At 47.7% G+C, this 12,908-nt stretch overlaps 1 protein-coding gene across 1 annotated transcript; it reads left to right on the top strand.

Annotated features, from left to right (window-relative positions):
* The first annotated feature begins 4,546 nt into the window (after positions 1–4,546).
* On the top strand, positions 4,547–12,626 carry LOC148660093 (G protein-coupled receptor 4-like). The gene is made up of 2 exons (XM_088634119.1): positions 4,547–5,469; positions 10,119–12,626. The coding sequence occupies exon 2, from the start codon at positions 10,235–10,237 to the stop codon at positions 11,276–11,278; it is 1,044 nt and encodes a 347-aa protein (XP_088490245.1). The 5' UTR covers positions 4,547–5,469; positions 10,119–10,234; the 3' UTR covers positions 11,279–12,626.
* The last annotated feature ends 282 nt before the right edge of the window (positions 12,627–12,908 follow it).

Genomic DNA, 12,908 nt, shown 5'->3' on the forward strand with positions numbered 1-12,908 from the left:
TCACTGTCTGTTCCTCAGGCTGTGACAGGAGATCACACACTGTATTATTATTATTGAGAGACAGGCTCACTGTCTGTTCCTCAGGCTGGGACAGGAGATCACACACTGTATTATTATTATTACTGAGAGACAGGCTCAGTGTCTGTTCCTCAGGCTGTGACAGGAGATCACACACTGTATTATTATTATTGAGAGACAGGCTCACTGTCTGTTCCTCAGGCTATGACAGGAGGTCACACACTGTATTATTATTATTATTATTATTATTATTATTATTATTATTATTATTATTATTACTGAGAGACCTCAGGCTGGGACCGGAGGTCACACACTGTATTATTATTATTGAGAGACAGCCTCACTGTCTGTTCCTCAGGCTGTGACAGGAGATCACACACTGTATTATTATTATTGAGAGACAGACTCACTGTCTGTTCCTCAGGCTATGACAGGAGGTCACACACTGTATTATTATTATTATTATTATTATTATTATTATTATTATTATTACTGAGAGACCTCAGGCTGGGACCGGAGGTCACACACTGTATTATTATTATTGAGAGACAGGCTCACTGTCTGTTCCCCAGGCTGAGGCAGGAGATCACACATTGTATTATTATTATTAAGAGACAGGCTCACTGTTCCTCAGGCTGTGACAGGAGATCACACACTGTATTATTATTGGGAGACAGGTTCACTGTTCCTCAGGTTGGGGCAGGAGATCACGCATGGTACTGCTAGCTCAACTGAGTTCCCTCCCCACTTTCCCAGTAGGATTGGGAGCCGTTCCCATTCTGGCTGGAGTGGGAATCCTGGGATTAGATTTTAGGGAAGAGCGTTTGTCTGTGGGAGCACAGCCTGTCCTCTGTGGACAGTTAGGTCGATCCGTGTCCAGTTTCCATGTCCCCGAGCGTGAATTCGTCAGGGCTCTTCTTTGCTGTCTCTCTCTCAGAGCGCAGCGGTGTTCGTCAATAAACAGCTCTTATCTCTTTCGCTAGTGGTTTTCAACAATAGTGTCTTACAAACTGCGATATGACACGCGAGCGCGAAGCGAGGGCGAGGTTAGTAACTCATCCTCCCTGATGGTGACGTCACTCCAAAACTAGCGTGACTGTTTCAGCAGCTCGTTTTGTCAGTATTTGGTCAATATTGACACAGCGAAATCGTATAGTAAAAAGAGGTCTAGAAATGCTACTAAAAGAGGAAATGTGTGTGCGTTATTTATATTTTATTTTGCATAAATAACACGAAGCTGTACTGAGGCTGAATACAGTTTACAGGCGGGGAAGAGGAGGGCAGATTACACGCTTAGATTAGACTCGAGATAGGAGCTTCCTGATGCGGTGCACAAAAATACAGAAAGAAATACACCAACACTAGAAGCAACGGCGTTTCTCCAGTGCAAACATAGACCCGGGGTATCTAAGAAAACAGGATAGAAAGTCAATTTAATCTGGAAATAGGATTATAGGAAAAAAGTGTAAAAAAAATACATTGACGACCTGTAGCGTGGTCTATTATTGAAACTTACAAGAAACCTCACATCTCTTCGCCCGTCTTTTGAATTAAAGAAGGTCGAAGTTACTGGTTTGAGCACTGGCCTGGAACTGCGATCGGGGAATTAACCAAGAGGAAAGATTCTTATTTCCATCGAAAGACTTCAAAGCTTAATAACCTAAATGGATTGGCTCAGGAGGCCCATCACTCCTGCCCTGTTACATTTGTTAACCATTCCAGCGCAATGTACTCTGACGTCGTTAGCTTCAGCGGCAGACTTGATTTTTATGTGTGTGTGCTATCGGGCTGACGGGTTACAGTACCAGAGAAAAAGACAGGTACCCAGGAACGGGGTAAGCATGGTTTCTAACCTATTGGGGGTACCCGACTCCCCTATCCACCAGTGTGATCTGCAGACCCTAAGTGGACAACCACCCACCCTTATAAACACCAAACCCACTTATTACCTCCGTGTTAAATTCACACGTTTTCGAATTCAATCACACAGCGGAGACTACACTTAAAACAGTCTTTTAGCGACATCTAGTGGCAGTCCCGTGATTATTATACTGTCACCATTACCACTCGGTGATGGATCTTCTTCTTCTTCCTCTTTTTCACAGCCTTAGTCCCAGACTGTCCTGGGGTCAGCTGCTTTGGTTGCTCTTCTCCACTTGTCTCTGTCGAGCACATCTTCCTCACTCACTTCACATACCTCCATATCTTTTCTCACACAATCTATCCATCTCTTTCTAGGCCTGCCCCTTCCTCTGTTACCTTCCACCTCAAATTCCATTGCCCTCTTTGTTACTTCCTCAACGTCCCGCCTCATGATATGTCCATACCACCGTAACCTCGCCTCTCGCATCTTCTCAACCACATCCACCACCCTACATCGTCTACGGATTCCTTCATTTCTGATCTTATCCTTCATTGAAATCTGCAGAATCCATCTCAAAATCCTCATTTCAGTTCTTCTCATCAAGTTCTCTTCCCTCTTTCCAACTGCCAAGCATTCAGCTCCATATAGTAGTACAGGTCTAATCACAGTCTTGTACATTTTGCACTTTAACTTTCTAGGAATTTTCCTGTCACAGATTATTCCAGTTATTTCTCTCCACTTGTTCCATCCAGCTTTCACTCTCTACTGCCTCCAGTGTTTCTCCTCCCTTTACCAGTTTTGATCCACCACTCGGCGATGGATGAATAAGAATAATGATAATAATTGCTTGCACTCATATAGCGCTTTTCTGGACGCTCCACTCAAAGCGCTTTACAGGTAATGGGGATCCCCTCCACCACCACCAGTGTGCAGCATCCACCTGGATGATGCGACGGCAGCTGTAGTGCGCCAGAATAGAAAGAGTAAGAATAATTCCTTACACTGATATAGCGCTCTTCTGAACACTCCCCACCTGGATGATGCTCCAGTTTGCTCACCACACACCAGCTCTCAGTGTGGAGGAGAGCTGAATGATGAGGCCAGTTTGGAGATGGGGGTTATTAGGAGGCCATGATGGGTAATGAATATTTGGCCAGGATAAAACCCCTACTCTTTTTGGGGTTTATAATAACCACAGAAAGTCAGGACCTGAGTTTTAGGTCTCGTCTAAAGGACAGCACTTTTTTTTTTGACAGTATAGTGTCCCCGTCACTGATCTGGGGGCATTAGGACACACACAGACCGCAGGGTGAGCGCCCCCTACTGGCCCCACTAACACCTCTTCCTGCAGCAGCCTCAGCTCTCCCAGGAGTCTCCCATCCAGGTACTGACCAGACTCACGCCTGTATGATTAAGCTTCAATAGTATACCAGCTGTGAGCTGCAGGGTAATCTGGCTGCTGGGTCAATAATTCCAGATAAAGCTGTTTATGTCTTTCCACTGACTTTTTCATTCTATCTTCCACCGTCTTTTGAGCTGCCTTCCTCGGTACTGAGAGCTCATGCGACAAGTTCTTGGATTCTCTTCTCTTCCTTCTAGGCCTATAGCACATCAAAAACACTAACCTCTTTAACTCTTTATAGCTCTTTAGCTCTTTATCGAGTTTTGCCGTCAGCCCGCACCAGCGGCGCACTCACCACTAGATGGCGCTGTCTTGTCATGTTACGTTTGGGACCATCCATAACGTTTTTCTCACCCGGTGCGTCTCAAGCCCTTTTCCTTTCGCGCACCTGAGCTAGTTTTCTTCCTTTCAGTTATTAGATCGTTATTACTTAGAGTAAATCCTGCCTTTTGTGCATAATGTTGCTGTCTTGGCATCCATTTTCTAGTCTTTGAATTCTTCATAGTGTGTCTGACTTTTCTCTTTTATTTTTTTTCTTTTGGATGAGAACTATACAAATTACACAAATTCCAAAAAAAAAACCACTATACAATAAGGCCGGCAGCTGTCTTTTGTCTTTTGGGAAGTTAGAGGCAACACAGGAGGAAACACACAAGCATTGTGCAGGTGTTCTGTGAGTAAGAGACCACTGGGCCTTGAATGAGTCATAAATTCAGACAGCTAATCCAGCTGTGAGCCGCAGGCCCCTTGAGATCTCGACCAGCTGTGGCTGCCTAGCTTGGCTCAGGCAGCTCTCCTTCTTTCCAGATTTCTAATCTTCTGTACAAATGTGCATCTGGTCCTGAACCCACACTATCCTTTCACTTTTCTACAAATTAATCATTGAAAATGTCTTAACATACTGCTTCTCTTGTTGGCAACATACTGTAAGTACCGCTAATTGGAATAGGCTGGGTAAATTAGTGAGTATAAGTGGCAAATTAATCGGGACTAATCAAATCAACTTAAGTTGTGTGTGTCTCACCCCCTGCATTGCGAATTCACACTTCTCCCATCTGGGAGACGCCTCTGTGCCCCCAGGTGTAAAACCAACAGACACAGGAAATCTTTCATCCCCACTGCAAGTCCACTCTTAAACAATGCAAAGTAACTGCCTTGTCTCTTGTTTCTTTTCTCCTGTAACACACTGTATTCTCTTCTCTTTTGATGATGTGTATTTGTCATTGTGTTATGTTTGTTGTTTTTTTCCCCCCCAGGGGACAATAAAGCTGGAATTGAAAAGACGCCAAGAAGAAAAAAAGCATCTGCCTGTCCACAGAATTCCACGTTTTCATCTGCCGCAAAAGTCATATCGCACAGTCCTCACGCAAAAGTATTCCCCTTCTTCCTGTGGGGCTCCATTCACCCATCTCTTTTTTTTTTTGGGTCCACTTCCGGACCACAAGGGAGCAGAGCCTATCCTAGCAAGCGGCACAAGGCAGGGTACACCCTGGACAGGACGCCAGTCCACCGCAGTGCGCACACAGACACACAGGCACGCCAAGGCCAATTTCCCCAGAACCTCTCAGTATGTCTTTGGACTGTGGAAGGAAACCAGAGCTCCCAGACAGCACCCCTGGAATTGGACCCAGGGCCCCAGCAATGCCATCCACTGTGCCGCCCTGCTGCCCCCGGATGACCTTCAATTTAGTCGAGGGGAGTACATGCTTATGCCATCGACATGCTTTTTTCTTTGATTTTTCTCCACACTGCCATTGAAGGTTTCACACCCACCAGTGCCCCTTTTGCACTTGCGGGTTTTGATGAAAACATATTCACTGGAAAACGTGTACTTCTATACAGGGGGCTGCAAATGATATCGTCTCTACATTGCGGACACAGCGGATCTGCGCAGTGGTTAAGTGGGCGTAGGCAGCATCTGGTTTCCTCTTGTCTTTACAACCTCCTGGTCAAGAGATAACGGGGAGGGATGAAGCCCATAAAGGCAGTCACGTGGTCCGCCCGCAGTATATTTAAATCCTGACCTCGAGTACCTGCAAACGCACTGTAGATAAACTCCTCAGCCCATAAATGAAAAAGCCTGCATTCTCCTGCAGCTCTGCAAATGGATTTACCTGGAACCGCAGCGCGTCCTCTTCCCCTTCGGCGCCCACCTCGTTCCTGAAGGTCCAGGACCGAGTCACCTGTAGGTAGTGTTTCTGGCTTCGTGGGGGTTATTTTTCTGGAGGGGGGGGGGGGGGTGGAGCTATTTTAGTGGTAGCGAGTAAAATGGCTTTTTTGCGTGTGCTGTACGTTTGAGCCAGCAATCTCGAGCGCTGTCTGTGGATTCCTCCGAGGCCAAGCAAGCAGTCATGCTTTTAAGGCAGATTTCCACTAATACGCCTTGAGGACATAACATGCTGGATTAAGAGAGATCACTTTATCGGCCATATACAATTTCTTGTATTATGAATTTGTCTTTTCACAGACCCCAGCTTGCTCTCCATGAGACACACAGAGAGGGAGAGAAGCTGGGGGTCAGAGCACATTTATACAGCATCCCTGGAGCAGCTGGGGTTAAGGGCCTTGCTCAGGGGCCCAACAGAGTAGGATTCCTCTGCCGGCCTCGGAATTTGAACCGGCAACCTTCCAGCCACAGGCACAGATCCTCAGCCACAGTGCCACTGCTCCAGCTGTAGATGGGCTGCTCAGTGTTTGAATGTCTCTTGTTTACCTGAAACCCACGTTCTGGATAATAAATGGGACCTACAGTGGGGGGATACACAGGAAATTGAAAGTGCTCTAATCTCGGCGCACAGGTCCACAAAATGCACCTTAAATACTTCCTCTCCCCCATATTGAATCCGGGGCTAATATCTTCCTGGAGTGGAGCACCCGTTAATACCTTGAATTATTTTGGAAAGCATGTGCAGTACAGGCCTGGTTAGGCCTGGTTCAAAGGAACCCCTTGGACATCATGACTGAAGTTTCAGATTTTTTTATATGTCTGTATATAGGACACACAGTAGAAAGAAAAATCCAGAATAAAAACACAGAAAAATAAACCCCAACAAACACATTTTTTTGTCTTTCTTCTAAAGTTGCTTCCTTGAAGCACGGCACACCTAGAATGTAACTTTTGTTTTTTATGTCTTCTCTAATATGTCTACTAAGCTTGAATGAAAATTTCACAGTCATTGAACAAATATAAAAACATCTGCATGGATTGGTATGAAGGTTTGGGACATGGAATGGTTTTCTTAGTCTTGCAAAAATTAAAATCAAATAATAAAAAATAAAAAAAGGAATAAAATACTAACTATTTTTACTGTTGCATTTCACTACTGCCAGTCCTAGAGAGGTGTCTTGTAATGTTTATGGTTCAAAGGTGTGCTATTCCAGTTTTCTTGCACATTTTTTTTACGGTTTGTACAGTTCTACGAATGCCTATTATAGAGAGAATATGACAGCTATTTCTACCGATTGGATGACATGTTTCCACAGCCGGTTTGTTTCAAATCTCTTTGTTCCACTATCCATTAGAGCTGTCAACATCATGTCAAGGATGATGTCCCCAGGGGACAATAAAAATCTTATCTTATCTTCTCTCCCCCTCAGACCTGGAGAAGCCTCAGTAGCTGGAACAGTGTGTTTCCTCTTTCTGTTGTTCAGTGTGGAAGTAATCACTGCCTGTTCCCTTGCAGCTCATGCACGCTGGTGCAGCTCCCTGCTCACGCTTTTTAACTGTGATCAGTGTTTTACAAGATGGTATGGAAGTGGATTGGTGAGCATTGCTGTCTCACAGCCCTGGCCCTGGGGTGCTATCTGGGTGGAGTCTGTATGTTCTCCTGTGTCTGACTGCAGGTGACCTAACACTACCCGCAAAATTTCCGACCACATCAGCTGGTAACTCGCTGTATGGCCCCAAATGAAAGTGACGTCTCGCAATAGGCTCACCGCCGGTATCGCTGTGGCTGTGTGCGTGAATATGACAATTAACCCTAACAATCAGAGGGTGTGATTGAGGAATTCAGATTTAACTTAATCTCCCAACTAAACAGGCACGTTCTACCTGAACAGCCTCAGGGTAAACGAGAGTGTCTTGAATGTGGAATGGTCACCTGCCCTGTACCATCTTCCTTCACTATTAACAACCTGTGTTGCTACCTAGGTGGAGTTTGTGTGTCTTCTCGGTTTCGTCCTACCACCCAAAGCCTTGCTGGTGGGTACTGGCCCTGGTGTGAGTGTACTATTGTCTGTATATGTCTGTGCCCTTTAATTGACTGGTGTACCCTGCCTTGTGCCCGTTGCCTGCTGGGATAGACTCTGAGGGAATGAACTAAAAGATTTGACTAAAAGTTTGTATTATATCTTGTTGGCTATGTATTTCTGTTCTTATATTTTGCTAACTCCATCTCAGGATGTCTTGTCTCAAAAGATAATATAGTCACACTGCATCTTTAGGCATAGCTGGCATAGTTCTCAGGAAATTGACCAAGTGATCTCTCCTGGAACAAATGGTATATTCAGTTTACAAGCAGACGGGGCTGCTTGTCACGCAATCCAGCAGTAATGAAAATATAGGTATTTTATTTTATAATTATGGTAATATTGGTTCACTATGTGAAAGAGCACTGTAGGCATTGTCTTTGGAGTCTTGCGTACCAGAACAAGACTCCCATATGCATATGAAATAAAGACGACTCTCAACACACAAACTCGCGGCTGACGCCCTGTGTTTGGCACAACAACTCTGACCCCTGCATGACCCTGGCTGGATCACGTGGGTTAGAAAATGAATGAATGGGGTCCTGGGCATCACAGCCTTTGAAGAGGCTCGGGCTGCTCTGAAATGGGTGTCGGGGAATGGATTCCAGGATTGGACTCCTGATGATCCTGACAAAGCAGGGAGATGTCTTACCGTCCACCACAGTTAGGGCAGGAGCGCTTGCGCTGGACAGGGACAGCACCATGTCCACTTTGCTCTGAGTTTGGAGCCGGACATTGGGCGCGCGCAGTGTGCCTGTGAATAGTGAAACACACCCCACCTCAGCTGCCGCTGTCTGCCCTTGAAAAGGGGGCTGGTTGAAAAGTGACTCTGCCGAGTCATGAAACTACCTGCGGTCATTTGGACCCGTGTGGTTGGGGAATGATTTTAAAATCCCGAACGATGTGATTGGTGAAAACCATTACTTGTTGGTAAGAACTGGTTGATTAGAGTATAAGGAAGGTTAAAAAGGAGAGGAGGCCACTTCGGCCACCTAAACCATTTGACAATTGGCAGCTGACTGAAGCCAGGGTATTGGCCTCAGCAACGTGATTGGCTGATCACAAGTAACTTGTTCCACACCCTCACCAACCTTTGTGTAAAGAAGCTCATCCTTTCCTGACTAGAGAGTTTCATCCATCCATTTCTTGACAGAAGCCAGGGTATCGCAGTAACCTGCCTTTAGCAACATGGTGAGCTAGCTTGTTCCACACTCCCACTACTTTTTGTGTAAAAAAGCACCCTCCCCCCTTTTGACTGAAGGCTTTCACCCAGACTTTCCTTGAAAGAGGCCAGGGTATCAGTTTCAGCAACGTAACTGAGTCACTTATTTCACGACTGTGCCTTAGTGGTGAATAATGGTCCCTGCTGTAATATAACTGTGTGACCTACTATTTCAGCTGCCAGTGCACTAATAGTAGCACAGTCCTTTTCAAAACAACATTGGAAATGATAATTACACAAAAAATGAGCGTAACAGTAGAGTAGCACTTTAGTCGTCTGAGGTTCTGGGCCAGATTGAAGCTTTCCACCTCCCTGGCCATTATAAGAACTATTTCCTCCCACCGGTACGATAACTCACCATTCATAAAATTCCCAACAGCCAGGATGACATAGCCGGACATAAAGCTCTGGATTCATTTCAACGTGCAATGTGCACCAAAGGTCCTGTGATGGACGTTTTCCCTGCATTGAACCGGGAATTAAATACAGACTCTGCCTTGTTAATTGAAGGAATCAGCGAAGCTACAGGCTCTTGTCTTAACCAGCTCGTGGATAGGCCAAGTCTCGATAGCTGGAATTTCCAAGAGCCGCCCGCGCCAACACAAACCGGTGAATTTTTACTTAGTCATGACCGCTGATCTCCCTGTGCCTTTAAGACAAGTTTAAATTTGTTCTTCCTCCTTCTCTCCCGAAAACTAACGAGAAGACAAAACTAAACCTGGTGACAAAGTGTTTACCAGCACATAAATCGTAGTTTACTAGGAAGAGCACCACCCAATAATTAGGAGTACCGAGAATGTTTACCAAGTGTCTTAGTCACAGTACATTTTGGCTTCACCTGCTTGTCTGAGGTCCATCGCCCTTGGCTGTGGGTTGATACGCCCCCCCCGCACAGAGCGAGGAGTGGAGGTGGAGATGGGGTGGAGGGAGGGAAGCAGAAGGGAAGGGTTAGGGAGGGAAGGGGCCCCTGTCTAGCTTTTAGAATTGATGTCAAGATGAATGAACCTCACGTGGACCCAGCCAGCCTTGGGTTGCTGGGAACAACCTTATCTGTATCTGTATCAAAGAGGGAGGAGCTGCTGGCCAGAGGCCCTGAGAGGCTGATGGGTTCTATTTTTTCAATGCTGAGGTTTGTTAATCTGTTTAAGTGAAAGAGCATTATCTGTTGTTTTTTGTAAAAAAAAAAAAATGGGGGAAAAAAATGATTACAAATTAGGAGAGCTGAGGCGGACTGAACTTTCGACATCTCTCCCAGACTTTCCTGGTTGACTCCATAGACGCCATTGCCTTGAAGGTCTGATCAATGTGTGGGAGCGAAACACCATTGTAACTAACATCCTCCTCTCCCCCTATCTTCCCATTAGGTCATCCGATCCTGCACTCCTACAAGACCTTCTTTTGATGGTCAGATCCACCAGAAGGACTCCCAGCGGGGACTTCCTGTAGCAGAACTCCCCCCCAGCAGTCACCCGCAGCAGCCATGGACGGCTCTGGGCCAACCTCTGGCCACGCCCCTCTTGCCAAGAACGTGTCCAACGTGACCGGCTGTGACCTGGACTTCGACGCTGACCAGACCTTTCTCAAGGTCCTGTACGGCTGCGTCTTCTGCGTGGGGCTGCCCACCAACTGCCTGGCCCTGTACGGACTGTACCGCCTGGTCAAAGCCAACTACACCCTCCCAGTGTACATCATCAACCTCCTGCTGGCTGACCTCCTCCACATCGCCTTCCTGCCCCTCTGGATCGACTACTACCACAGCGGCCACATCTGGCGTTTCGGGACCATGGTGTGCGCCGTGGCTAGCTGCGTGTTCGGCATCACCATGTTCTGCAGCATCGTCTTCATGTGCTGCATCATGTCCGAGCGGTACCTGGCCATCGTCCACCCGCTGTGGTTCCAGAGCCACCGCCGGCTGAGGAACACGTGCCTGCTGGCCGCGGCAGTGTGGGTGGTCAGCGTGCTGGCCATCGGCTGGGGGTACGTGCTGGGTTACGAGAAGGTGGAGGATGGCCGGTGCCTGGAGCAGTACCCCCGCAACTCGGGGTTTGTGGTCTTCGTCCTGGTGCTGCTCCCCCTCGTCTTCGTGCCCCCGCCATTGTTCTTCCTCTTCGTCCTGGTCCGCGTCTGGCGCTCCCTCGGCAAGGCCATCTTCATGTCCGCCGCCGAAAAGCGCCGCACGGTCGGCCTGCTGCTGGCCGTCGTGATGATCTTCGCCTTCCTCTTCGGGCCCTACCAGATCGTGGTCTTCACTCTGTACGCAGGGGCGGCCCTGGCGACGGACAAGTGCGACTTCGAGGCCAAAATGTTCATCACCTACAAGGTGACGTTCGGACTGCTGAGCCTTAACACTGCGGCCGACCCTATCCTGTACATTTTCCTCCGCGGTGACGTGAGGGAAACACTGCTCAACTTCCCCTGCTGCCGGGGGCTGATTAGCCGAATGAGCCGCAGGAGTACCCCCAGGGTTCATCGGGAAGGAGGAGGGACCATCCCAACACTGCCGCAACCTGTGTCCCAAGAATGAAGATGCTTCCATAAAAGACACTGGCCCCATCCTGACTTATTGCAACACTGAGCACTGTGCAGAGGCAGGCATTCTTCAATGGAGGAGCCCGTTCTTTAACAGGAAATCCCGGAGATCCTTGGAAAAGCAGATCCCAGCACACTGAACTGCACAGTCCTTTCTTGATATACCCAGGCAGCATTGACCAAGCAGGGCTCGGGACTCAGACGTAGAAGGTGCTGGGCTGAGATCTGGGTTGAGATCCTGCTGTCCTACCCCTGTCCAGGACTCAGATGGCGCTTGCAACAAGTCCAGCCTTTAGAACTGAGTGCACCTACAGTACCAGCTGGCTTGGAACAACATCCATCCCACCCTTTCATGATCAGGGTTTTCTGGGGTTGCGGGGCAGAAGGAGCCCATACTGGCAAGCGATGGGCACAAGGCAGGGTAGAGCCAGCCCATCATAGGGCACACACCAGGGCCAGTTTTCCCAGAAGCCACAGAGAACATACAAATTCCACACAGACAGCATCCTGGGTCCAGAACTGCGCTCCGGGTCCCGTAGCAATACTCCTGTAACCACTGCGCCAACCCTTGGATCAGCCAGATCAGACAGGTTGCATTTTGGTTTGTTTTTAAAAAAACGCGTTTCGTTTCCCCATTCTTGGCAAACCTCAAAAAGGAAACAGAAAGAACCGGGCTGACAGCCCTTCAGCTGCCGATGGGGCGAGAGCAGGAGAAGATACTGCACTTGATTCCAGTGCAGAAGGAGCAGGGCAGTCTCCGGGAGCTGTACAGGGCAGTCAAAACAGTATTCCAGTCCATCTCACGGAGGGTGTGGCCCCCCCCTGACAGAATTCAGGTTACGATAACCACCCCCACCCCCCATTGGCATTTTGCTGTCGGATGTCTGTCGCCAGTGAAGTTCGCCACACCTTGCAAATTCCTCTGAATGGCATCCTGTATTGCCTGTGCATCAACCCCTCCCCTCCAACAACAACCACCGCAGTGAAGTCCGGAGTGACAGTAATGCTGAGATGTAGCCAGGCCAGTAGAGAGACAAGAGGTCACAGCGCAGCTCTGGGAAGCGCCCCAGAAGGCCTCTCCAGAGACCAGACCAGACAAATTCCCTCTTGCCTGTCAGGTCTACATGTAAATGTCAAATGGCAGTTTCGATTTTGTAGATTTTGTGGAATTGTCCCTTCAGTCCTTTGGACGGATTTCCGTTTATGAGACTGTGACACGGCTTACTGCGCTTCAGTGGGTTCTGGGTGAGTGCAGCACAATAGGTGCTTGTCTCTTGGCTCAGGCACAGCGGTTAATCACCACACAATAAAAATGCCTCACGCAATAAACTTATAACACTCTCTTCCTGGAGAACTATATCTTGTGATCGACATTTCTGACCTGTTGCAATGGTTCGTCCAAAGCTGTAAGTGGAACAGACCGGTTGGTAGTCATCAAGGCCAGATGTCTACCAACCAGAGAGACCTTTTACGTTCCTAGAACAGCAAAGCGTCAGTCAATGGAGGAGCTCAAACTCATTTGCTACTTCGGGATTATGCAATATCACAACAGCAGGTTTACTGCACAATGCTTGTTTGCTTTCCTCACCACCTAACAGGTGAGTAAGGTGTGTAAGAGACAAGCC

The sequence above is a fragment of the Lepisosteus platostomus genome, chromosome 6 (assembly GCF_059453375.1).
Source record: "Lepisosteus platostomus isolate fLepPlt1 chromosome 6, fLepPlt1.hap1, whole genome shotgun sequence".
NCBI lineage: Eukaryota > Metazoa > Chordata > Actinopteri > Semionotiformes > Lepisosteidae > Lepisosteus > Lepisosteus platostomus.

Bases quoted from the DNA above. Each gene is read 5' to 3' on its own strand.
- LOC148660093 (XM_088634119.1), top strand. From the start codon at position 10,235: ATGGACGGCTCTGGGCCAACCTCTGGCCACGCCCCTCTTGCCAAGAAC.